At 39.5% G+C, this 23,376-nt stretch overlaps 1 protein-coding gene across 1 annotated transcript; it reads left to right on the forward strand.

Annotated features, from left to right (window-relative positions):
- Window positions 1–436: 436 nt before the first annotated feature.
- On the forward strand, window positions 437–23,115 carry LOC121632529 (neurabin-2-like). The gene is made up of 12 exons (XM_041974113.1): window positions 437–645; window positions 893–1,057; window positions 1,305–2,801; window positions 15,068–15,200; window positions 16,427–16,547; window positions 16,820–16,924; window positions 18,362–18,494; window positions 20,501–20,653; window positions 20,765–20,818; window positions 20,905–21,134; window positions 21,220–21,316; window positions 22,365–23,115. The coding sequence occupies exons 3-12, from the start codon at window positions 1,419–1,421 to the stop codon at window positions 22,413–22,415; spliced, it is 2,460 nt and encodes an 819-aa protein (XP_041830047.1). The 5' UTR covers window positions 437–645; window positions 893–1,057; window positions 1,305–1,418; the 3' UTR covers window positions 22,416–23,115.
- The last annotated feature ends 261 nt before the right edge of the window (window positions 23,116–23,376 follow it).

Consider the following 23,376-nt stretch of genomic DNA (forward strand, 5'->3'; position numbering starts at 1 on the left):
ACTAGTGGGAAAGGGCCATTGTATGTCATTTTCACATTTACCTAATTCATCCTGTGGGCCAAAGTGGACCCTCTGACCGACTGGTTTTGGTCCCTGCGCCATATGTTTGACAGCCCTAATCTTGGGATGTCAGGCTTTAAATGAACACTGTTAATTAAAAGCAATCCCCCCCCCTTTTTTTAAATGAAACTTTATTTAGAAAGACAGTTGGCATTTAATACGTGTCAGATACAACAAATACATTGGTATGTGACATTTAATATAATTGCCTGATATAAAAAATAACAATTAATATAAAAATTACAAAGAAGATCTCCAAGCTCCGGTCCTCAAGGGCCACAATCCTGCAGGTTTTTGATGTGTCCCTGCTCCAAAACCACCTGACTCAAATTGATGACTCATTGTGCAAAACTTGATAGGGTGTTGGATCTATTTCATTTGAGTTAGGTGTGTTGAAGCAGGATACATACAAATCAGCAGGACAGCGGCCCTGGAGGACTGACTTTGAGCACCCCGTATTGGGTTACAAGCTTGAACTTTTTGCAGAAATCAAAAGTCTTTGTCAATTTTTGTTTGAGTTTTTCAGATGAGTTAAGGTTTTAAGATATAAAGAGTGTTCTGTTTGTTTAAATGCTGAATAACAAAGTAAAAAACAATCATTATTATTTAGATTTTTTTTTTCCTTAACAAATTTATTTTGATCTTTTGTGATAGAGCTCTAATTCTTGTGTAAGGAGTGAAAGCAGAATCTGGCAGCCCAGCTTTAGAATCATATAGAAATCCCTTTTTTTTATTTTTTTTTTTTTTTTTTTTTTTACATTTCTGTAACATATGACTCCCACAGCCATGGTTTCTAATCTTTTTTTTTTTTTTTTTTCTGAATCTTTGGCAGCTGTCATCAGATGTCCTGATTGCCAGCGGATTTCAGGGACGGACACTAGGACCCGGGTGCTTCATGCTCCATGCAGCAGCAGTCTGCCGCTACGAGAGGACCAGAAATCTGCGGCTCACAGAATGAAGAGATCAAAATTATGCTGGCTGTAAAAAGAGATTAAACGTAAGCAATCTGTCGTCAGTTGTGGTAAATCCGTCGCTCATCACTGTTCTGTTTTTCTGTGCAAATATTTTCTATGACTAATGCAAGTATCCGTGAAGGTTAGGTTTGCATTGGTGTGGCTGCAGACGAGCTAATGACAGATGCATCGTGCTCACTTTCTCTGTTGCACTAGACGAGAATTGCAGCGGATGCAAGCAGGCCTTTAATTCGATCTGTTGTTTTTGTTTCTCACCCTCTGCCGGTCTAGTCTGGGCGCCACCTCACTGGGATTGACTGCCGGTAGATATTACAGATTCGCCAGTGGGAGTTGGGAAAGGGAGACATGCCGTCGCTGAGCATCCGTTGCGACGCTTGACTGACCATGATGAAGACCGAATCTACATCCAAGAGCACCGGCTCTGGCTCCACGCTCAGGAGCCCATCTCCGCACAGAAATGCTTACGAGGCGGGGATGCAGGCCCTGAAGCCAGTCAAAGACAATGCTGCGAACGGAGACATGCAGGAGGGTCCCAGAGGGCGCAGGTACGGCTCCAACGTGCACCGTATTAAAAACATGTTCCAGCAGATGCAGACTACATCCCCAGCCGATGCAGAGGGAGAAGACGGCGACAGGAACTTGGACAAGTCCGTGCGCCTTTCCCTCCCCAGAGCAGGAAGCCTGAACGAAAACGTGGACCACAGCGCGCTGCTGAAGCTCGGATCCACTGTGTCCGAGCGCGTCAGCAAGTTCGACACCAAACCGGAGAATGGGCACCAGCGGGCCTCATCACCCAGCTATTCCAAACTGCAGGAGACCCGCCGTATCTTCGAACAGCAGCAGGAAAGGCAGCAGCAGGAGAAGCTGGCCACCACCAGGGTCCTGCTGAAGACAGACAAGACATCAAGCTTCCAGGATGGCAGGCTGGATGTGGTGGCCCGCTTTAATGGCAGCACAGAGTCCCTAGACAGCCTGGACACCAGTGAAGCTGTTTCTCCTACAGTCAGCCAGCTCAGTGCTGTGTTTGAAAGGGCAGCCGAGCTCCGGAACAATCTCCACCGCCTCTCCTCTACACCACCACTCCCATCTTCTCGGGGGGTCAGCACCAAGGTGGGAGTGTTGAACTCAAAGATAATCACTAAGAGGGTTAGTGCCTTTGCATCAGGCAACCAAGAGGAAGAGATAAACAATCAGAAGGGTCAAGAGACACCTCCAAAGGGCCCCAGAGGAAGGACAACCCTTGCATCTGAAAGCATTAATAGGGGTCAGATTGTTAGCCAGTGTGCCCCAACTTCTGAACTTTCAGGTAATGCAGGAGAGCTGAATTATCAGAAAGAAAAGACTGTTTCAAATGCTGGTGTTGAGGCCAAAGCTGAGATCAGACCTGAGGAGCATTCTGGGACCAAGGAACCTGGCAGCACAACACTTCAAGGTGACATTCACATGTCTGTGGAGAATGGAGAAACTTCCACTGAGAAGCAGAGCTCCCCTAAGAGTGGTGACATCCACAGGCAGGAGGGGGGTAAAGATGCTGAGGAGGAGGAAGACAGAACTCTCAAAGACAACCAGTCAGGCCGTGACTCTGTGGATATCAGTACTTACAGTGCGGTGGGGGAGGACTTTGAAGGAAGCCAGAAGGATGAGGAGGAAGAAGAGGACGATGACCATTACGAGCCTGAGTCCAGCTGTGTGGAGATTTCTGGGCTACCTACGGAAGAGGATCCGCCTCCTTCGAGGAAGATTCGCTTCAGCACGGAGCCTATCAAGGTGAGAGGATGTGCAGCAGTAAAACACGGCAGATTGGTAGAAATAATTGCACATAGAAGATGTTGCCTTTCAGATTATACCCCCTGAGGCCTATTTAATTAGGCTTGTATGCTGGTTTCAGAAGTGTAATTATGTCTACAGTATACTCTGGTGTGGGATTTGTTTGTTTAGAGGATTGTTGAACTTGACCTTAAAGCTTATCTGCTGTGCTGCAGTCATAGCTAGCGCCTTTGTCAGCTTTTTTAATGAACTCACTCAGCTTCCTCTACTGTCAGACAGATGCTGACATTTTGATTTTACCCTGTTTCAATGCACAGCTTTCCACACAACTAACACCCTCCCTGTACAGCAGCCTGCTGCTAATGGACTGTGCTGCATTCCTACAGTGCAGCTGACAAGTCCCAAAAGAGCCACGATGTAGATCCTTATCTTAAATGCAGTGGGCTATGCTTTAGTATATAATTGCTGGGGGAGGAGTAGCAAAAAAGGATGTATTTAGAGAAGTGGACACACTGCAGAGAAAGATGAAAGGTCGGTTTATGGGGAGCTGGTGGGGAATGGAGTGCTTTTGGGTCTGTGTAAAAGATTCAGGAAGTGAGGGGAAAAAAAAAAAGGACTGTGATCTCCTTTTGGACAAGATATGAGAGAATAGGACAGAAGAGGAGGAGGGAGAGTTGATTCAAAGCGTCTCTGTGTTTGGCGGTGGTGTAATGATCCAGAGAGGAGCATCAGATTTTCTCCAGCTCCGTCTTGCTGCTCTGCTCTGCCTCCAGCTCTGAGCCATGCAGAGACTGTGCCAGCCAGAGTGGGCCCTGACACTGTACATTACACGCATCCCCTCTTGGAGAAAGCCATTTTATTTCAGTGACTAAGCACTCCTGTCCCTTATCGTGACTACTCTAGTCAAGAGTTGAGTATTGTTTTTATTCTCATGGCTGCACATTGTCCAGTAGACTCCATATTTTAATTATAGAAACAACAAATAACAAAACCTAATATTGCATTAACACATGATGTTAGTGGTAAAATTTAAATGTTAAAAGCACCTTCATAAAATCTGTGAATAAGCAGCTTTAATACATTTCTACTCCTTTAACAAATCTTTCAGCTTTTGGTTGAGATTGCTTACTAAATATGAAAACATAGCATGGTCATTAAGCACCATACAAGAGCTTTGACACATTAAGGTGTGTTTATGTGCTTTCTTGTTACTCGCAATATGTGTGTTTAAACAACAAATGTAACATCAAAATTTCCGTCACTTAAAATTGATAGAAATTAAATCCATCCTTGGAAGTAACTGACCACAAGAGGTGCTGTGGAGCAGTTTGTTTGCAGGAGCCTTTTTTTTCAATCACAATTTTAGTTTTTTTTCCATAGTTTAAAGTAGGGATGCACTGATGCCACATTTTTTAAAACTGAGTACAAGTACTTACATTTGAGTACTTGCCAATACTGAGTACTAATAAATCCCATTACAGTTCACTGGTAAGGAGTGTGGGCCAGAATGTGACGACTGGTTAATTGTGTGATATATCAAACGGGTCATCCTGTGGCCATCTTTTAAATGAAAGGCTTGAAATCTGTCAGAATCTTCATAAACAAGGAGGATAAAGTTTTTTTTTGTTGGATTGTGTTCACTGCTTTTATTAGACACTTACAAACCTAAATGCCAAATTTGGATTTTTAAAATAGCACTTGTAGTATCTTTGTTTCTGGATCCCCGATGATAAAAATGAGAATAAAAATAGTCCCTTTGCATTAACGTGTTTAATTTGACAGTCCTAGTTTTTTCACCTTGGTATCAGGTTTTGTAGCATCAGAACACTTTTATAAAAACTAAACATATATCCGTAGTTTAAAACAAAAAATGCTGTAATGTATGAAGTGATGCAGCATTACACCACATAAAGGGAAATAACAATATAAGCTGTAAACAGGAATGTAAATATAGATAAAATATTTAAAAAGCTGCTTTGCAGTTTGGAAAGTAGATCAGAAACTTTAGAGAGCATTATTCTAAATATGCACATTTTAAGCATTCACTGTGCCAGATATAATACTAATAAAAGAACACCCCCATAAAACACCACCATTAGTGCATTTTCTTGCTTTTGCTTGATCCCAGTTTGTGCATTTAAGCACCATGCCAGAATTATGGACTCAACAGCTACTATTTCTAAAAAGAGTTTCTATGTGCAAACTATCTTTATCTATAAACATCAAAACTAAAATCTCCTGAGCTATGCAAGTCTATCACATGACTAATGCACAAGAAAAGACAAAAATGGACTTCTAACACGTTATTTTGTCCTAATGAGATAAAAGTGTTGTGATAAAAAGCCCTGACTTATCAGCTTTGATAAAAAAAGCTGAATTTTATTCTGACTGGAGTCGCCACTGGAGAATAACCTCCTATTGAGTCCTTTCATACTGTATCAGTGTGGCCTTTGTTATGGAGATTGATGCAAGGGCGGATGAGAGTAAAAGAGGGGGGGTGTGAGGTCAAATGGGAGGGGTGTTAATATGCAGCTCAAATGTCATGCCACTGTATAACAGCCAACTCTTAAGTCTCACTGTCACTTGGTTTCTCCTCTAAACAGGAAGTGCCCATTTTTAGTGCATGTTTCCCTTCTGTGCAACAATTCAGCTTCTAGCCACAGTGAGGTCTTGTGGTGATGGCGGTTGAACGGGTTCAAGCCTTTCTTTGTCCCCGCTCTACACTCAACACTCTTCTCTGTCTGTCTCTGTCTTCTCAAACTGGCAAAAATAGCGCTTCTGCTTCGGGTAGAGTTCACACTAGACTCTGTGTTTGCTCCTCCTGACAATCTTTTGCTCCTTTCCTCCCCTTTCGCTCTTTGTCACCAGGCTGCTTACTGTTAGTAAAAATAGCAGCATTGTTATCGTCAGAGGCTCGCCTCGCTTTTGAGGCGAACACAAGAAGCTGCCTCTCATGTCTTATTTATTTGCCGAGCTTGTTTGTTTTCAGTTCATTTTGTATAACTCAATATCAGAATATGCTAGTTGTGGATGGAGCCTCCTGGTAAGTTTTGATTTTTTAATTATTTATGCCATTGTGTGGGGAGAGCTTTTTGTTTAAAAAAGAAGATAATCTCCTCTGGATTTGTGCTCCACGCCCTCCAAACCAGAAATAATCAGATTTATTTTTCATACACTAGAATCACCTTACTCACTCATCACCTAGCTGGGTTCTACACTTTTCACAGCCTCTGTCGCCAGCATCAAACACACTCATACACACAAACGTTCTCTTTCTTCTATGTTTCTGCTGCCTACACAACTCTGCTTAGCAGTCCTGCCAGCCTCCTCAAAGGATACCCATGATTTGTATTTAACATTGTAATAATAATAGAAAAATTACTCCTTATGAACTGACAGTGTTGAGTTTTGTCAAATATTTTAGGACAAATTGCAGTTTCAAATATGGCATTGCAAACTATAAAATACAGAAAACCCTAAATGCAGCATGTAGTGGTTTGTGTTCATGACACAGGTCAGCCGGTGAAGGATTGCCCAGGGAAGGCAGATATATCACCATATGTCACCTTATCCTCAAACTGTCCATTACTTTAGACTCAGCGGGCCTGCAGCATCTCATGCACAGCATTGCTCACAGCCTGAAAGGGGTGGGAGACTAGACAGATTATCAGCAAGGTCATGCTGTCCCACTTCCCCAGTCCCTTCAGCAGTAGGTTGCAAACATTTATGTGGTTCACCCACTCGCTTAGACTACTGCAACAAGCCACGTTATGCAATGTCTCACTCTTGATGCCTGAGTGCTTCTCTGTGTTGTCCAAGCTGTCATCATCTTGTCAGAGAAAGTGCAGATGCTGGTAACCACCTGGCACCCCTGCACTGTATGGAGCCGAAGATTCATGTTCACCTTCTATACGTGTTAATGGCTCTGCAGTCAAGTTGAGCATTAATATTGTCTTAAAGATAAGAACAAGTTTTCCTTTTATTACTTTCCTTAAAAGAAATTTTAGGCAGTCCGTCCCAGCCCTGATTTATACAGGAAACATAAATTTTTATAACAGAAAATATCTGCAGTTTGCAGTTTTAAATTTGAATTATCTGTACATTTCTTGGGGAATATTTTCACTTGGAAATGAGTAAATATTTAGCCATGAAAGCAGACTACAATACCCAAAGTCATGACAATAAAGATGGGCAATTAAGTCAAAGATTACCTGTAATTCATGTGATTTTAAAGCTACACAGCAACACAGGTATATCGAACACATGAATAAATTATGTAAGGCTTAGCAGATCAAATTTTCCCATGGAAGAGAAATCTTTGAAATTACTTCTACTTAAGAAAAAGGGAAAGAAAAGACATGAGTTGTGTTTCCTTTAAGCTGTTTGCTTTAGCATACTTTAAATTTGCACATGAAAATTGCTCGGTGAAAGCACAAAACCTAAAAAAAAAAAGGTTTTTAAGCTTTAGAGCGGTAGAAGATTTTCTATAAAAGGTAAACACTTCTAATATTAGGAACAATCTGAACTTTGGGCTGGTTTTGGTTGTGCTGATGCTTTTGTTGCGCCTTTAGCTTTGCTCTGATACAGCAAAAAAAAAAAAAGCTGAAGTCAAAGGGAACAGATTAGCTTTGTGTTGAAGTGAAGGTAAACAGCTTTTCAGGCTTATTTAAAAAAACAAACAAACAAAAAAAAAAACGGCTAACATCTGCTATCTGTAGCTGTTACTGTCACATTGCTCTGATTCCAATGTAAAGTTTTTATCTTCTTTCATTTTGGCGCCAAATAATTCTGCAATCGGCTCCACTTCAGTAGGAGCACAACTTACTTAATATAAGGACCAGGATTTTTTTTAAACATGTTGCAGTTCATGCAGCTAATTTTTTTTATTTATTTTTGGATGAGAGTTCTACTAACCATGACGTTTCACAGGAGCTCCTTTTCCACCGCAGGAACTTTATTTTATTTCACTGGGATTTTTAAACGCCTTGGTGCATTTGCACCATCATTTCCTGGTCCTCTGTTCGCCGTATGTTTAAGCTGGTGTGTGCCTGCAAACGTGTTTATTTTACCTTTACAAAGTTAACTGTTCATTTTGAAGGTTAGAAAAAAGGAGCTTTGAGAAACAGACGCATGACGATGTCCAGGCTCTTCTGAGTGTATTTGAGGAACACGACATTTAGCTCGACTTCGAGTCGGCAACTCAAAACGGGAAATGGAAGCGTAGCCGACAAGTTTGCAGAGCTGAAAGTAGGGCGCACACGCAGAAACAAATTTGGAAAAAGTTGGGAGGAAAGTAAGATGATATAAAGCCGAAGGGGCACCACAGCCAAAGTGGGTCAGACCACCGTACCAACAGCCAGGCATTTTCCAGAACTCAGTGGTGTGGTGGAAATGAAAACCACATCGAAATCCTACCAGGAATTCTCTGCTCTGGTAAATAAATTTGGGGTAATAAAAAAAAAAAAAAAAAAAAAAAAATCCTGGAAATGATGGTTGAAACCATCTATAAAGATCCCCCTACGGAGGCTCTGAAACTAGCAGCGATGATCTGCTGTCCAGTCAAAAGTGATGACCTTGCCTGATTATGTCACACTCGTGATTATCAGAAACCATGTAGGACGGAGCGTAAAGCCATTCCTTCATCTTGTGGTAGTCACATAGCTGTTCCCTTGGAAGTAGAAGTATACTTGGCTGGTAGCTTGTAGCCCTCAGTGCTTTAGTGTCTGTTTTTATTCTTTAGTGGGTGTAACCAAGTTTGAACAAACACCCTGTTATGATGCTGTTTTTGGTGGAAAAAAAACACTAAAGTGTCAAATAATGAATTTAGTTCAGTGTGGCTATTATGTGAATTTAACCTCAGTCATTTAACTTTTTCTTTCTTTTTGTGATGAAAGTTGCTTCCTCTTAGCTCCAACTAACCTTCAATCACCATTTGACCTACATGTTACATCTCTGAGGGCTGCACACAAGTTTGTCTGTCTGAATGTCCAGTGTGCTTCACTCTCTGTGGGTCAGAGAGCGATGCAGACAGACATTTTAGTTTGAATGTTAGTTGTAAATTTACATTGTTTACTGTCCCCTCTGTTGCTTTACATCACGTTAGTTTATTCACCGTCTTCACCTTCGGACCTGGCTTTTCCTACTACTTTATACTCCTAAAAATCACAAAACAGATACAAAAGTGCAGCTATTAATGTTTTGTTTTGCTGTTTTTATGTAAATTTTTATTAGAATTTGTAATGTGATAGATTTCACAATATTACCTTCGGAAACAAAAAAGAAAATTTCAGTGAAAATCATCTTTATTGTGTTATTTCTGTGTTGTGTTACTTTTTGGCAGATATGTTTCTATTAAACCACAAACGTACGGCAACAGAAAGAGGGTACAAATGTAACCAAAGAGCAGTTATATCTATGGAGTGATGTGCGAAATAATAAACTCTATAGGTGTGTACATGTCTTTACGCTGTAGTGACGTTCATTGTTCTGTGGCTGACCTTATTTCCATGCTGATTTACTCTGCCCAGGGTCAGCGCTAAGCTAGAATCTGACTGCTGACCAAAGGCTGCCTTGCCAAAATACACAGGCTTTGGTGACATGCAAACATTATGACAAACCCACTATATCCATTTTATTGGCATGATGGCAGCTGGGCCCACTTCTTCTTTTTTTTTTTTTTTTTTTTTTTTTTGTGTGTGTGTGTTGCACATCTGGAATCTGGATTAGCCTACCAGTTTTAGGAGGATTTAAAAGCAATTACCTGCCAATCGTTTAACCTGTGGTGGTTGGTAAACCAATCGATGGTGGTGCTATTAAACTGTTAAGGGCCGAAATGTCACGTGCATTTAACTTTGACAGCTTCACATGTGCATTCAGCTGCAATAATGTGGACTAGTCACATCATATAGACGGAGAAATGTGAGGCATGCAAAGTATTTCAGCGACATATCTCACATGTTGCATGATTATTGTCCACTTTAGTGAAGTTTTGCATTTAAGGTTGAAGTGTAACAGTGAATGTTACTTGCAAAAAAAAAACAAAAAAAAAAAACCCTGGAAAGAAATAGTAGAACCACTAACGTAAACAATAGAAAGTTGGTTGCTGCAGGGTGCATAGAGGGCTATACCGCTTGTAAAACTGCATCACCTCCACACATCCTATTGAATAAATCCAAAATTAGATTGTTTTGGAGTCGACACAGCAGTTGACATGCAGCTGTGGGCAGTGGGGGATGGGGGTGGGTTTGCAGCCTTGTTAGTTAACACCAGCCTGCTATCCAGTCACAACTAGGGGGCCATCACGATAGAACATCACTGGAACAGAGACTTCAAGAGCAGCTCTATCATTTATCCATCTCCCTCACACGACAACTGCTTTGTAAAATGGTAGTTGTTACTTACTGCCTGCTTTTAATGCTCTTTACAGCTCCAAGTGTGTGCTCTTTATAGTCACAAACACAATCTGTTGGTAAGTGACTCCAGCTAGCTGCCCACTGAGCTTTTGTAGGACATCCCAGACTGCTGGTAGCAAAGGGAGGGAGGAAGGGAGTTTCCTGGCCATCTGTTAGCTCCCCTGACCTACTATCTGCCACAACTGGAACAGCGTCCTCCTCCAGTCCCCAGCCCAACCCACCCTGCCGCATTGCATTTAATCCCAATGTTTGTCTTCCAAAGGCATCCACCTCACTGTTGGAGGGCTTCATCTACAACTGCTTAAGTTAAGCATGCAGGGTCAGAGGTTACATCATGTAGGGTCTCAGTTAGGCCGTCTGCTACCACGTGGAATCATTGTCTGTAAGAAGAAAGAAAATCCTCCTGCTGGAAGTGAAAGTTATTAATCTGTCAGTGAAGGCCTGGCTCTTCTCTGGCTCGCACCATGGCGCCTGTCCCAAACTTTCCCATGGCCTTAAGTCACAACTCACATATCATCAGGGCTGTTTACTTCCAGTCCCACGTTAAATGCTGCAGAGTCTCCTTGTTGTTTGGTCTTCTGCAGCATTGTGGGTGTAAAATGAGGGCACCATCAGCCACCAGCTGTGGCCTGTTGATCTTTAAAGTCAAAGAGCGAAGCTGTGCCATGTGAGTGTAACAGAGAGCTTGCAGGCTTGGAGCTCACTTTTGTTGTTTTATGCTCTGCTAATTGTGATGGAAATTCTGTGTTTTGTATGTTTTAATCCATATTCTGTTAATCCATCTAAATACAAAGGTAACCTAAATCAAAAAGCCATTAGATTTCTGTGCTACTCCCATGTGGTCATGTACAGAAAGCTCATTTTAATGTAAACTTGAAACATTAAACTAAGTTCAATTTATGGTGAAATATCTAAAATTTCTGATGCTTCATTTTTATTTTATCCAACCAACCCAATTTTTTACTTCAGTTCATAATATTTCTGAAACAGAAACCAGTAAGTGCATTTTAACCATTGATAAATAACATTTCTTTAGTGGAAGAAGAGGTCATAAATGTAGCACGTATACTCATTTAGACTCTTGCTGAGAACTAGCAGAGAAGATTGACATCACTCCCAAGCTTGCAAAGTAAATATTGGGCTGTAGCCAAGAGATGATTAGCTTAGCTTAACTTAGCGAAAGCACTGGAAACAGTGGAAAATGGAAAGCTGGGCTAACTCCTTGGAGATGGCAAGACTCCAGAAAGTTCTTGTCTTTCAAAGAAATAATCCATTTTTGATGATTTTTTGGGGGTTTATTAATGAGCTTAAGATGTTTTTACAAGTGAATTTTGACATAGCTAGCTTCTTCCTGTTTCCAGTTTATATTTTGAGCTCAGTCTCATAACGAAAATTTTGTCCAGATGTCCAGATTATAGGAGTTTGACAATTCGGTTTTGAAAATTGTGAGATGCCGATGCACATTTCAGCTGTCTTGTGCAGGGGAGCATTCGCCTGACTTATCTGTAGAAGGAGCTGTAGTAGCACTATGCATGCATTTTCTAATAGTATTTGGGATTTCGATTTAAGTAAAAAAGTAAATAATAGCAAGTTAACTTGTAAAATGAAAGGATTTTTAAAATGTGCCAGATCGATGTATACGAGGCATCTCCTTGTAGGACTGAGAATATACATGCTTTTAAACCTTGCGTTCGCAAAGGCAACCAGCTCTGAGTGTGATTGTTTACATACTACTCATTACCAGAGGATTCCAGTAGGGGGTGCATGGGAGAGTTCAGACAGGGGTTTCCTGAACTTGTAGAGTCTAAACAAAAAGCATAAATATAGCAACAATTGAGAAGGTTAGCATTTGGTTAAGTTTCTGTAATCTGATCTAATTGGTTTATACTACTCCCAGTGGTTACTCACACATTGTAGCTTGCAAATGTGTAGTTCTGTTTTGTGAAGATACACATTAACACGCAAAGCAACCATGATAATCACACAAACCCATAATTAAAGGCAAGTATATTTTCAGCCTAAGATGCCACACTCCGCCCGTGCTTATGAGGTAGCAGATTAACAGTGTGCTGCCATATAGCAAAAACTTGCTGGTGACCAATGTTATTGAGCTGCAGTAAAACACAATTATGAATCAAAATGTGGGGAGGATGTTGGATGAATCCAGTGTCTCCATATAGATGAAGGGGAATTGAATATGAATGTGAAAATGTTGTGATTTTTTTTATGCTTAATGGTGAAGCTGTAACTTTGGGAGCTGTGGGCCAACATAACTATTATTGTGCCATGGCATCAGGTTGGTTTAGCTAATCTGCTGAGCTACACTATTGTTCAAAAGTTTGGGGTCACTTCCCTATTGAATCCAATGGCAAAGTGACCCCAAACTTTTGAACGGTAGTGTACTTATGACATTTAAAGAAAGGTACATAATTCAGCATACAGACATTAGAGTATATTAAAGACTATATATTCTAGATTCAGTGTAATGAATGTAGCTAGGGGTGTTTTGTTAGTCAGATCTTAAGCTTGGTTTCAGAAAAATAAAAAATAAAAAACAAAATTACAATAGCCTGAGATGACACTGGATGTTTCAAAATGGTTTATGTTGGCATATGGAATAATTATGTTAGCAGAACTCAAACATTTTATAATTTTTCTGTAATAAATTTTGACTGTTCATTGCATGCATGAACAGACAGGGAGATTTGGTTTAAAAAAAAAAATAAAAAAAAAATAAAGAAAAATAAAAAAACATCTTAACCTCTTTTCTGATGAGTTAGGAAGGCTTTAAAATAGAAGCAAAATCTTGTCAAAGTTTAATGATGCATGAAAATAAAAAAATGGGTCATAAATTTGTGCGACTATGTGCTGGTTATATTTCAGTGGAGCTGTCAAGCTGACTGGCTCTATACTGTAGGGTTGCTACGGAGACGGGGTCCCATACTGTTTGACTGAAGAGTGTCAATGAACCTCAGTGTTGGTAATTTATAACACGCTTATAGTTATTGACATGATTGAGGAAAAAAAAGCAAAGAAAGGCTAAAAGAAAAAGTGTGAAAATGTTGCATCTTGGGTAATGGAGCTCGTAGGGAGAAAAGTTGGGAAAATTAAGTCAAACAAAAAGGAGAATGTCAGAGAGAAGGCCAAGCACTGAATTAGTGCAGCTAGTGAAGTGTGCAAGGTGCTGCATACATAATCAACTTGGAAGACTGAAAGTGAGGCTTTTAAAGATTCAGCTTACTGTGTGTGCGGGGTCCGTGAACAGCAGCTGCAGAGGGCCTCCATTAGCATGCTGGACGTGGTTATGTAAACTGTTATGCTGTTAGACCAGAGTGAATGTGGGAAGTTGAGCCCTGAAAACAGAAGCCTCTGTCTCCACGAGAGCAACTCCACTGGCTGTGATTGATCTTCCTCCTGTGTTTGATGACCACTGTAAAATGATATGGCTCGGAGGCCTTGAGAAAACCTGCGGCTTTCTCTGCCCAAACAGTCAATAAAATTGAATTGTATCATGTCTGTATTAACGGCGGTGGTCAGCTATTATCAAACCATAAATTTAGTTACGTATCTCAGCTGCATACATCTTTATAACCATCCCAACAGATGGTTACAGTATCCCACAAAACCTTAATTCTTTGATTTACTGTATCAATACTTTCTTGTACTGATTAAAGTAGTAGAACCAACTTTTCCTCTTGTATTTAACCTCTGTTTCATTCTGTGACTAAAGGATGAATTTCATCTTTCTTCATTAAACGAATATAATGGCAATTCCTGTACAATCAATAATTTGACATATGAGAACTTATCCGCTGTTGTTGCTGACTTTAGTTTATATTTAAATAAAATTACATTTCTTTAACTAATAATGAGCTGATGTGATTTAGTGAAGTACTGAAATACAGTGAAGCACTCCAGTGCACAGGAAGTGGATCAGTTTTTATCAGCAGCTATTTTTAGAGTAAATGTGAGAACAGAGATGAGAAAGAGATGATATCTTACCAAGGCTGCAAAGTCACCTGCAAATATACAGCTGAACAAAGAACTGGAAGGAGTATTTTTATCTTTTATATTGCTGAAGCTTCCTTAATGCCAGTCTTGTTTATTGAGCCAAGATAACTGTCTCCTAAAATATTTAAAAAACATAAGTGGAAACTGTCACCTCATGACACTCCTCAAGAAAGAAAACTGCTCCTCTTATATGCAAAGGCTAGGCTATGATATTATAAGCAAAAGATTATATATCTATTTTTTGTGGAAAACATTGATCATCCATAACATTAAAACCACCTGCCTAATATTGCATAATCCCAGCCATTGCATCACAGAGAGCTTTAACCTCTGAACATGCACAACAGGATGTCTGGGTATGCCTGTGTTTTCTGGAAGGAGAACCTTTAGGTTATGTGGGTTAAACCATGGGGCATTGATGGACCGGGGTTGTTTGGATGCATTCTATAGCAGCTTGATTGGATTGGGATCTGGAGAAGTTGGATGTACATCTTTGGGTCTTTATGTTCTTCAAAAATTCCTGGGTAGTTTTTTAGGATGACGGAGCACATTTTCCAGCAGGTTGAGGCTTCATCTGGTCTTTAAATTTCAACCCCAGGTTTCATTTTAAAGACGATTATTAAAAGCTAAAGGAAACCTTATACTCTTCACTTTTTTCCCTCTGTCTCTGAAGAAGCAAAGCACATTAAATAAGAGCTATTTCACAACTAAATGATCACGTTACCATTATGTTTATTCATATTTTTATTATGTGTCTTGAAATGCATGCAAAGGTTGCCTAATGTGATAATAGGTTAAGCATATTCAGGATGATACGTGTCCGGTCCTCTTCTCCTCCTTTAGGTGTTTGCCACATATCCAAATGAAGACTACGACAGACGTAATGAAGACGTGGATCCCATGGCAGCATCAGCTGAATATGAGCTGGAGAAGAGGGTGGAGAGGCTGGACCTGTTCCCTGTGGAGCTGGAGAAAGGTCTGAAAATTGATCTCTGAGGTCTTCCTGTGAGAGCTGTGGTCATACAAACTTATGGTATTCTGACCAGCTTGAGGCACCGTTTGCTGGTTTGCACTATCATGGGAAACAGAATCCAAATGTTCTATTCATGAGGAGGGTTATTTCTTATTACTTATGTAAAAAGGCCTGGAGTCCTCACCTTCTGCCTTCTGCCAGCCATCCGGCTTTCCACAAGGTGGTGTAAGTGCGATGGCGCACGTCTTTCCTTCTATCTCTCAGTGATGTGGCGACATTTTTTCAACCTTATGGGACATTAATATATGTATAGAAGACTATATTTAGCTTTGTAAGTTACATGAGATAACATACATGACAATGATGGGCTGCTGTGTGCTTTAGTCAGATGGAAACCACAATGAAATGACTTCAGCTGCTTCAGCATAATATCACTCATAATATCAGGCAGGAAATCCAGGTTATTTTGATACTGATCTAGCTTTCAAGTCACATTTATAAACGTTAACTAAAATAGTGTATTCTTTCAAGACCAAGTGAGTCTTTTTTTTGATCGTGACACAAAGAAGTTACATATATTAATCACAGCTTTCACACAATGCTGATGTCAGGTTTAAAATCTACAAGGGGGAAAAGTTCACATGATTCTCAGTCCTTATGTTCCCTCTGTTTAGTCTCCCACTGCTGATTAAGAAATATTTTCACGGGTTGGCTCTTTACTTATAAATTATCTGCCATTTCATTGTTTTTTAAGATAAGACTTTATTTACTTTACTGTTTCAACAGCTTTAGAAAATGGTACATATAAAGAGAAGCAGAACAGTAGAAAAAAGAAACAACACAGTAAAACTCTGGGAGGGATAATACATAAAATAATAAAGAAAAATAAATAAATTAAACAAAAAACTGAAAGACTTGTATACATTATTTATATTGAATAATTATAATGAATTCAAACTGCTTTCATCTGCAGTTAGGTTAATTATATCCAGTATTTACAATAGATCATACGGCAATGAAATTGGTTTATTAGACTGCATGGTCATAAACGGGTTTAGTCTGTGGTAAATAGGTTCATGAAGCAGTTTTATTAGTCCATACTTGTACTAGTATAAGCAAACACGTTGCCTCTTTTCAGTCACCATGACATTATTTTTTAACCATCTAAACTTTTAAATATGGATGACCATTTGGTGATAGTTGATCTGCTCCTTCCGGCTCTCTTTCAGATGGTGATGGTCTGGGCATCAGCATCATCGGGATGGGTGCAGGAGCTGACATGGGCTTGGAGAAACTGGGCATCTTTGTTAAAACGGTCACAGAAGGAGGAGCGGCACACAGGGATGGCAGGTGAGTTAGTTCATATTTCCGGGTGATCTCTTACCCGTTACAGACTACTGAACCAATCTGTGTCTACTGTCTGTTAAACTGAACTTTGCTTTGTGACTCATATCCTGAGGTTTTCTATTAGTTGTAGTTTTTTTTTTTTTTCCACTGGTGAATGTCTATTTTGCTTCTTGGCAACTTTAGATACTATAATACTACTTTTGTTTGTGTGGGTTTGAGTATAAAAGATGAACAAAGATGCCGTTTGGCCTGTTTCTGTAAAACTCTTTTTGCAGGATCCAGGTGAACGATCTGATTGTGGAGGTGGATGGGACCAGTTTGGTGGGAGTCACCCAAAGCTTTGCTGCCTCTGTACTCAGGAACACCTCAGGAACTGTCAAGTAAGAGTCTGAAGATCAGAACTCATTTTTAAGTTAAGAAACTCAATCATTCAAAGCAACTTTTGCAAGTGACCCAGGAAAAGAAACATTAGTTTGCTAGTTTGTCCACCTGTTATATTTTCAGCAACTGTAGTGGCCATTAAATTTTGTAAAGATGTTTTAATCTAGGTCAGAATTGACTGAATTTATACTGTAGCTACATGCAGAAAGCAACATGATCATTTTAGCATGTCAAACTAATATGTTGAGCATTGTCATCACGGGCTCCTTGTTTTGTGGTTTTTAAAGAGCAAATACTGTTAGCAGTTATTTTTACTGCTTGAAATGACATTCAGCATTCCTCCTTAATTAGATGGTTTCCCTTTGTTATATATACATATATATATATATATATATATATATATATATATATATATATATATACCCGCAGACAGTCTTACACATGGGACTGCCTTTTACCACATCCTGCTCATTCAGTTCACTTGAGATTTATATCGCAAGTCTCTCAGGGTCACGATTATACCCTTTCTGTATTTAAGGGCTCTTTTTAGACAGTCTGAATAAGGTCCAAAGACTTCACTTTAGAAAACACAGTTATCAGTACCAAATACAGCTGAAAAGTAGCAAAAGTATTATAAAAAACACTATTTGTAGTCTTGCTCTTTGGGTTTTAGGTGGCACTGGCTTTTCTATGAGCTCCTTTTTGTAATCTAAGCTCATTCATAATTCAGGGTTTAGCGGTCAGCAAAATTGGGATAATTGTTAGTGTTGTGAGACTTGTGAAGATCACAGACCTTCATAGATGGCTCATTCATTATGGATTGGCTGCAGTGATGGTGGAGGGCAACTGAGCTGAGACCTATTCGTGAAAAATGTCAGGCAGACAAATGGACCAGGACAGGAAGTGTATTTGTGAACATTTAATTACCCGTTAGCGTTGCAGAAATTGAAAGGCAGCTGGCTTAATAACCGTCTGCTGCTTTGTCACGACTCAGTGTAATTTTCCCTGTTTACTGTCTGCTTTAATTTGACAGATTTGTGAACCTCAGTTAGGAGACATATTGGCTCTTCAATGATCTGTACAAAGAAAGGCTGAGTCGAGGGACTGATTTGAAGAATAAAAGAGAAAAGTTCCTGAAACTCCAGCTTTATTTTGCTGTTAACTGGAGGCTATTTTCTATCATCAGGCTGCATTAATGCAATTAGCTACATCAACTCAGGAAGGCTCTAAGCTGTTCATTATACATGATCAACACTTGGTTCCTCAGAAGGCAGTGCTCATGCTCCGCGGACAAAAAAGGAAGCCAACATGTATTATTTAGCACACACATACAGTATCATACTATGTCAGATAAAGGGTAACTTCAGTGCAGACAGCCCCTTTGGACACAGTGTGGGTTTAGCAGCCTGTCTTAACTGATTAACGTCTAAATACAGGTTTGTGATCGGGCGGGAGAAGCCAGGCGAGCAGAGCGAAGTGGCCCAGCTTATCCAGCAGACGCTGGAGCAGGAGCGCTGGCAGAGGGAGATGATGGAGCAGCGCTACAACCAATACATGGATGAACAAGAGGTTAGTCTGAAAACCCACCTGGAGACTGCTGGTGTAGGACCGAGTTGGAATTGGTGATGGTGCACCATCTGAAGAGTAAAGAAAAGAAGCTGCAATGCTCAATAATCCAGCCTCCTCCATAGTCCCTTCCCCTCCAGTTTCAAGCCCAGTTTCGAGTCCTGCAGTTAAATTACAGATTTTCAGAAATGATATTGAATCAGATATTATTGAATTTTTGCATCTGAAACATATTCCTACACAAGAGCTGTCAAGAAACAAAGTGATCATTTTTTTTACAAAGAAGACTTTCGCTGTGTCCGAATGTGCTCCCTACATAGTGCCCTATATAGGGGTCACGCCATTTTTTCGGAGTGTCCGAATGTCCAGAGAGAAAAAGGTACTCAAAATTACCCACAATGCATCTTGAAAAGTAGAGAGCATCCATGGTCACTAGACAGGTCAATATAGACCACAATGCATTGCGGGCAGAAGCTCAACATGGTGCAAGGAGGCGAAAAAATTGAGCTGTGCGAAATTACCTATAAGCAAACAAACAAAGAATAAAATACAACATAAGCAATAAACATAAAAATATTTACACACAACTTTGGATTGGATTTGGAATGACATCTTGACGCGGGTTGTGGTTGCCGTGGTGACGGCGGTAGTCACGTGGTTTGTGGCGAGAAAAAAATAGGCAGCTTCGGTCCGAATTGCCAAGAGAATGAGTGCACCATGTAGTGTGCTATGTAGTGCAGCCCATGTAGTGAATGAGGGGTTAGGGAGTAGGGTGGACATTCGGACACAGCCTTTATCTTTATGGTGCTCATTTAGCCCTGTACGTCCTTAGTTTCTCCTAAAGATTAAGAAATTTATCCCTCAAGCATGATAAATAGTAAAAATGCATCCAGCATGTATTATCAGTATGATCAGGCAGTAAGCTCAGCTCAGCAGTGGGGACAAATCAGAATGATTTAGCTTTTGTGCCCCATGAGCTTTTTTCTTTATTAATCAGATTTTATGTTTGTTTTGTTTCTGTCTTTTTTTTTTTTTAAGATATACCACCCTTTTGCTCAAACACTCTGTTTTTTTTTGTAATAACGGAGAGAAAGTTTCACCATTCATGAACAGAGTGAGTGAAGGTGGTTCTTTAGAAGCAGTAAGTTGTATAATGGGAACATCAGTGTGCTCATTAGAGTTTTGCGACATCTAGTGGCCATTTGGTGTCAATGCAAGAAGTCTTGTTTTCTGTTAGATTTTATTTAAATACTCAACAAGAAATGTTAACTTTATATCTTAGGAATGACATACTTTCTGGAAACCATTGCCCCATGTTTAAAACTAAATCACAGAGATTACATGAACATTTAAATTCACCTTTTCCATGTAAATGCCATCAGTTTGCCTGATTTTGACTCTCATGGCTTGGTTCACTTTTAAGATCCAGCGTGTAACAAAATCAGAGGTCATGGAAGAAATTAATATATAATTAAAAACTGATTTTCTATTGTTAACTAATCACCTTACTAAAAAAGAAGCTTATGTTTTTATTCTCTAAAAATAAGCTATTTATATCTACTCACTGTGGGTCTACATACATGGTAGCTTACTTCTTTGTGCCACCCTTTTTACTACAGTGTCTCTGAATGGACAAACAACTCTGTTTGTGAGGTAAAGTAATGTTCTAAATACACATAGAAGAAGACAGTACACATGTACATATTGTTGAAGTAGTTACCTGTAGTGCAGTCACTGTTGTGTTATTCTGGAAGAATTTTGGCAACTGACGGCCACCGTCCATTGGCATTTGAAGTAATTTTTATGTCAATCTTTACCACTAGATATCAGTAATTCCTACACACTGTACCATTAAATAAGGTGGAAAGCAAATGTGTATTTCCTCACTTGATGCTCCCAACTTTATGCTGAGTATCAGGATCATTTACAGAATACTGCACTTCTTTACATTTTTACCTTTTTACTTTCTAATTAGGTTTTGTCTATGAATGTGTCCCTCATCCCTGCAGGGTGGTGAATATGGTACAGATGAGGAAGAGGATGAGGATGAAGAAGCCAGTCCCCCCTATCCCAGCGCGATTGAGGTGTTTGACTTGGCTGAGAACGAGGACATGTCGCCTCTGGAGACAGACCCTGAAAAACTGGCCCATAAATACAAAGAGGTGAGACAATAATCTCTTGAAGAGGGACGTTTCATCTGTGATCAGTTTATTGCCGCTCATGTAATTAACATTGAGAAAGGTATTTAAAAAGTGCCTTTTTTCTTTTTAAAGCTCCAAATAAAACACGCTGTGACCCAGGCTGAGATCCAGCAGCTGAAAAGAAAGGCGAGGCTTTAAATCCAGATTATGTTTAATTATATCATTTAAGAAATGAGGCTCATCTTATGACTGAAATGTATTCATCTCTATAGCTGCACCATGCGGAGCAAGAGAAGCAGCGCTGGCGTATGGATAAAGCCCAACTGGAGCAGACCTTGCAGGAGAACAAGGAGCGAATGGAGAAGCTGGAAGGCTACTGGATGGAGGCGCAAAGCCTGTGCCAGGCTGTGGATGAGCACCTGAAGGAGACGCAGGCCCAGTATCAGGCTCTGGAGCGCAAATACAGCAAAGCCAAGCGCCTGATCAAAGAGTATCAGCAGAAGTAAGACAATTTAACTACACATATAAAAGCTGGCAGTTAAAGCGACGCGTTATGTTTGATGCTATTAATTTGGTTTATATAACAGAGAGATCGAGTACTTGAAGAAGGAAACTCAACGTTGTGCACAAGTTGGAGCAGAAGCCTCTCTTCTGAAAGAAGAGTCAGGACAACTTCAAGAACAGGTAGGAGGGGTAATGAAGGCTATTTTGCTTATAGGTGGGTTGTATTTTATATTAAATATTATCAAGCTCCACATTTATAAGCCTTTTGTATGCTTTGATATTGTATATATGCTCATATCCTTCTGCTTTGAGACTTAGCAAGAAGTTTAGCATTAAAAAAAATACTGAAAGGCCAGTAAAAAGCTACTTTAAGTACATCCTACCTTTTATTCAGAGCTGAATTTTACATTTGCATACTCAGATTCATTATGTGGCCTTTAAAAACACTTCTGTTCAAACCAGGTTCTCTTAAAGATCAATTTCTTGAGGTTCTAAACTTCAGTCTCAGTAAAAACATGGAAAAGATGAGATGAAAGAGAGGCAGAAAAAAGTTACTATGACTCTCAATCCAAGCTACAATTGAAAATGAAAAGAAACTGATTTGCAAATTTGTCAAATTTGTAAAACACTGCAAACCATTGTTATCTAAAGTTAATAAAATAAAGTTATATTTGTCAGTTTAGTAATAATTGACTTTTTAAAACCACTTTATTATGATGGCCCATTCTTGCTTGTGGTGTTCTTATTCTCAGATGTAAGTCGCTTTGGAGAAAAGCGTCTGCTAAATGACTGTAGAATAGAAGATAAAAAAAACCACAAATATTACAGTAATTTTCAACATCAGTTCAAAAAAAGTTTGGATATTATATTTGATAATATGTAAAATGCTAATAAAAACAGAATGCAATGATTTACAAATCTCATAAAATTATACTTTATTCCCAATATTCCCAATACAACATAAACAACTTATCAGATGTTGAAATTAGAGAGAATTCTTTATGCTGTATTATAAGATTTCTCAGAGATGCTGTGCTGACGTTGTCATTGGTGTATTTTATCTTAGAACATTAATCTCCCTTTCATCATGTTTTTAGCTGTTTAAAAAACGCTTGAAAGTGATTATATCAACAATTTGCTATCTTTTGTTAGAAAGTTGTTAGAAAACCCAACAGGATCCAGATAACAGTGGTTCTTCTTTATCTTAATTTGCTTTTGTTTTTTGTAGGTGGCAGACCTGGAGTGCAGGGTGGAGGAGCTGAAATCTGAACCTTTATAAAAGCCTTTCTCCATCCCATATAAACATTCACCTAAAGAAGTGTTAATGTTCTTGCATTGAACTGCAGGGTATCTCGTCTCCATCTCCGAGCTTGGTCACCAACTCCGTTTCTCCTCAGGCCTTGTGTTCCTGCCACTTCACCTCTTTTTTAACCGTGTTTTTCTGTTAACATTTTTGGGAATGTGGAGACATTTTATCATCACAAACACAGACTGTGTTGTGCTCTAGATGTCTAATTTCGTTTTAATTATCACAGTTCAGTATTTTCTCCTTTTTATTTGTCATTTTGTCGCAGACCAAGCTGTTGCTTCTAATTGCCAAAAAAACAAAATTCCTTTTTATTTTGTCTCGTTTTGTGATTTTATTTTTTTCTGTTTTTGTACATATGATATTGTGTGGTTTAACAATCAATTTGGTTTGTAAAAAATTTTAATGTGTATAACATTTATCATAATATAAACTAATAAGATTGAGGGTTGTTGTATATTTTACGTGAGGAGGATGTGTGGACAGAGATTGCACTGCAGAGGGCATTGACATGGTGCTTCACCGAGATGGAGTAAAGGGGAACAAGTGTGGTGTGGATTCAAAATTGTACAAACAGTAACCCAACCTTGTCGGGTTCTTGTCACAAAACCTTGGGAACCACTTGCTGCCTACCTTTCAGAAGTGTTTGTGGTTTATTTTTTTTTAAGACTCATAAAGAAGCGACCAATCCTCTGGTTTCACTCCTCACATCTTTCAAGAAAGGACCACAGAAACAAGCCTCCACAACTGCTGCGCCAAACAACAACAGAGCCTCTTTTCTTTCCCCTCAAATGGATGTTGTTAAGGACTTGTGTAACTGCTATTAGTTAGGACTACTGATATATGAAACATTACTGGACTTGGAAATTTGAGAAGCCGAAACCAGCAGCAAAGATTAAGTCTTGAACCAGCAGCTGCACTTGACACCGCTGTG

This window comes from Melanotaenia boesemani, chromosome 21, assembly GCF_017639745.1.
Source record: "Melanotaenia boesemani isolate fMelBoe1 chromosome 21, fMelBoe1.pri, whole genome shotgun sequence".
Lineage (NCBI taxonomy): Eukaryota > Metazoa > Chordata > Actinopteri > Atheriniformes > Melanotaeniidae > Melanotaenia > Melanotaenia boesemani.